The 3,536-nt window shown below is 35.1% G+C and overlaps 1 protein-coding gene across 1 annotated transcript; it reads left to right on the top strand.

Moving 5' to 3' along the window:
• The first annotated feature begins 287 nt into the window (after positions 1-287).
• Positions 288-2,507, top strand: LOC148950725 (uncharacterized). Its single transcript, XM_089091729.1, has one exon. It carries the CDS (start codon positions 382-384, stop codon positions 1,924-1,926), a length of 1,545 nt encoding a protein of 514 aa, XP_088947855.1. The 5' UTR covers positions 288-381; the 3' UTR covers positions 1,927-2,507.
• Positions 2,508-3,536: the final 1,029 nt, after the last annotated feature.

The raw sequence follows: 3,536 nt of genomic DNA, 5'->3' as shown, positions 1-3,536 counted from the left end.
AATTTTCAATTGAATGAGCCTTTTTCGAAGTTTCTACGACAACTCCTTCGATACAAAGCGCCCTGGTCTAAGACCAAGAAAAAAATAATACATTGTACCAACATCCTTCTTTACTTAGACATTGCTATTGCTCTGCCTATGATTAAATTTCTTAGATAAGTTAATACATTTCTACCTACGTCAAAATTGTTCTACACACCTATAAGAAAATGATTTTTAACTCCCTGCATACCCTATCCTCACACCCTCAAACAGGGATATTATAGTCATTTCTTTTTCAGGATAAATAAAGAAAATTTGTCTAGATAAGAGGATTCAGTTCAAGGGTAGCAGTTTTAACCATCATTGCCCCAAAAATTGTGGACAAGGAGTAGAGTAGCCATGCTAGTTAACCGGGATGTTAACTATAGTTTAATTTGTGCAGTTCGTGAAGGAAAACTAGAAAGAGCAAGGGAGCTAATCAAATCTTTTGGGCTCTCTTACGCAAAACGATGGTCAGAAGGATACGTGTTACTTCGTCATGCTTTGATCAACAATCATATAGAAATCGCTAAATTACTTTTAAATTACGGCTGTAAAGTAAACAGTAAAAAAAATAATGTAATGCATTCTGATACGCCACTTCATTTGGCTGTTAATAGTGATGATATAGAAGTTGTTAGGAGGATTCTAGATAAAGGAGCTAGGATTGAAGCAGGAAATAAGCTTGGAAAAACTCCACTTTATTGCGCCATAAAAAAAAGAAATGTTAAAATTATTGAATTACTTTTAAAGCATGGATGTAATGTTAATGTGAAAACAAAGGAGGGTGAAAGTCTACTTCTTATAGCAGCTTGTGATCGTTTCTGTTCGTGCGTAATAGCTAAACTCCTTTTGAGCAGAGGCGCTGATGTTAACGCTCAAACTGGAAAGGGTGAAACAGCTCTTTATCTTGCCATTCAAAACAATCATTTAAGAGCTGTTGAGATTATTTTGGAATACAATGCAAATGTTAACATAGGAACAAAAAATGGAGACATACCCCTATGTCTCTCTACTCTTACAGGAAATTTAAAAATTTGTACAATGCTTTTGAATAAAGGTGCTGATGTAAATGTTAAGCTAAAGGATGGAATTACTCTGCTTCACCTTGCAGCTCAATATCGTCACTGGAACATTGTGAAATTATTCCTAGAATATGGTGCCAGAGTTAACTCTAGAGACAAGGATGGCAGAACAGCACTTCATTATGCTTGTTCTGAAGGGTGTATAGAAGCTGTTGAAATGCTACTGGACTATGGATCTGACTTAAGTATTTTGAGTAAAAGTGGATGTACAGCTCTTGATGACGCTGTTGCTGGGATAAGATCATATCATAGTCAAGTTAACACCCATGATTCTGATTATTACGATAGTGATCGTGGCGTCTTTTCGAAGGAAATAACTGCTAAACATATTGTTTGCCACATAGTTAAAATGAAAGCAGCCAATTTATATGTAAAGGAAATAATTGCACTATCGATGCGCATAAATATTGACCGTCGAATAAGGATTATAATTGATTTTGAACTAGGAGATGAAATGTATTTTCAGGATCAATGTGCGAGAGAACTGGCAAGCATGAAGAGCGAGAAAATTGTTAATTCCAGTATCTCATTTTATGACATTTTGGTAAAAGAATCAAGCTCGCTAGCAGCATACATGCGGAATGAAAATGTAGTGGAGGTTTTAGAAACAGCAAACTACGAAATGCAGTTTCCAATATATGCTAGCTTACTAAAAAGTCAATTCAGAAGGGGTATGGAAAGAATTGGGTTACTTGAACCAGCCTATTTATCTTTCAATTGTCTCTTTAACAGCTTTACTGATTTACCATATGAATGTGCTGAAAAAATATTGAGTTATCTGTGTAATGAAGACTTGGAAAATTTGATAAATAACTTTTAGGCCTCATTGCATCAGTTAAGGAGGAATAGCTGAATTCAGAACTTCTAGTATGAGCTTATCGATTTAGCAATTTAGCAAGTATTTCAATAGTTTTGTGGTAATTTTTGGAAGAATATGAGCTTCAAGTTAAGGGAGTAAGAACATGTAAAATGCATTCAATTTCAGAGATGGGCGATTTTATATAAACCATTGGCAGGGCATTTGGAGTTAGAAATAAAAAATCATTCATTAAAAGAGGAAAAGAAAATGCAACCATAAAAGCAAAATATAGCACTAATTAATGCTGTTGAAACATTTCCCTCAATAATCCTGATTATCATTTTCTATCTCATAATGTAAATTTGAATACTTCTGCTAATTTTTTAGAGTGAGTATTATATGTGACAACCAAGTAAAAAGAAAAGAAATAAAGAAAAAAACAATTGGAACAAACCATCAACGAACAGCAGGTTCTTAATGTTGAACACTACCAATTTTAGTACTTAATAATTGACCTAACAAAGTAGCCATATTGTCTTTACATCTAATAAGAAATATAAACAAGAGAGTTATAACAGATTTTTTTTTTTTTTTTTTTTTTTTTTTTTGCTGTAACACGTGAAAGATTTGCAATATGCTCACACAAAGTTTACAGCAACTGTGCTGAACAGTGCCTGGGTCTGCTTTTCTGTATTTAGAGTCCTTCACCCAACAAGCTTGGAACATTTTTTTTAAATACACCATTATGAGTCGCTGATTTATGTAGTGTGATTATTTGTCAGAATAAAAGTGTTTTGCCGCATTTGTTCTTCCTCGTTTCAGTGTTCGACATTGCCGGTTTTGCTAACCTCCTGCTTAGAAAAATTAACCTAGTTATGTAACCCCGTTTGATGTAAACCCCATTTTATCACTTATTTGGCATGCTTATATTCGTTATTATTTGTATGTTTTTGGGATATTGGGAGTGGCTATGACTATTCCTGTTTCCTGATATTATTTTTAACATTAGTTAAAGACAGTTTTCTTTTCATGGTTTGACTGGTCCTTACATTAGCCTACATTTGATAATGTAGCTTTTCAACTGAGACTGGTCGAATAACGCTAATCAATAATCCTTGAAGAGCTGATAAAAACATATGACATCATTTCTTCTGTAAAAATTCGGTCATGATTCGGATATTCCCAACAGCTGACAACGTAACTGTTGTGATGGAAAAAAAAATTATGATTGTGACTCTAGCTAAGTTGTAATTCAATGCGAAAACAAGTGAATCAAAACACTGAATCAGAACAACAAGGTCCTTATTCCGTGATCAACAAAAAAAGAAATAGGGATACCCGTGGATCCGTAACCCCTCCGCCTCTCCCCTTCGACTTTTCATCAGAAAGGTAGGTATGTTACACCTCATTCGAACCGGAATCACGCAAGGGGTTGTAATCTGTATGATTGGAGGAGTGAAGTGGGAATATGCCACCTCCCTCACCGTCAAATTTCAGTAGATGAGCGTGTATGTTATACCATGTTTGAACCGTTATCATGCGAAGCTATTTAATCTCTGTCATTGGGGGCATAAAGTCAGTCCCTCCAATGCTCCTCCACCCCGTCGAGTGCGAACTTTCTAAATCGGTGC

This window comes from Artemia sp. Qi Xiang Cuo, chromosome 7, assembly GCF_049724085.1.
Source record: "Artemia sp. Qi Xiang Cuo chromosome 7, ASM4972408v1, whole genome shotgun sequence".
Classification (NCBI taxonomy): domain Eukaryota; kingdom Metazoa; phylum Arthropoda; class Branchiopoda; order Anostraca; family Artemiidae; genus Artemia; species Artemia sp. Qi Xiang Cuo.
Note: the sequence above shows the minus strand (reverse complement) of the source record. Positions and strands in the feature narration are given on the sequence as shown.

Bases quoted from the DNA above. Each gene is read 5' to 3' on its own strand.
- LOC148950725 (XM_089091729.1), top strand. From the start codon at position 382: ATGCTAGTTAACCGGGATGTTAACTATAGTTTAATTTGTGCAGTTCGT.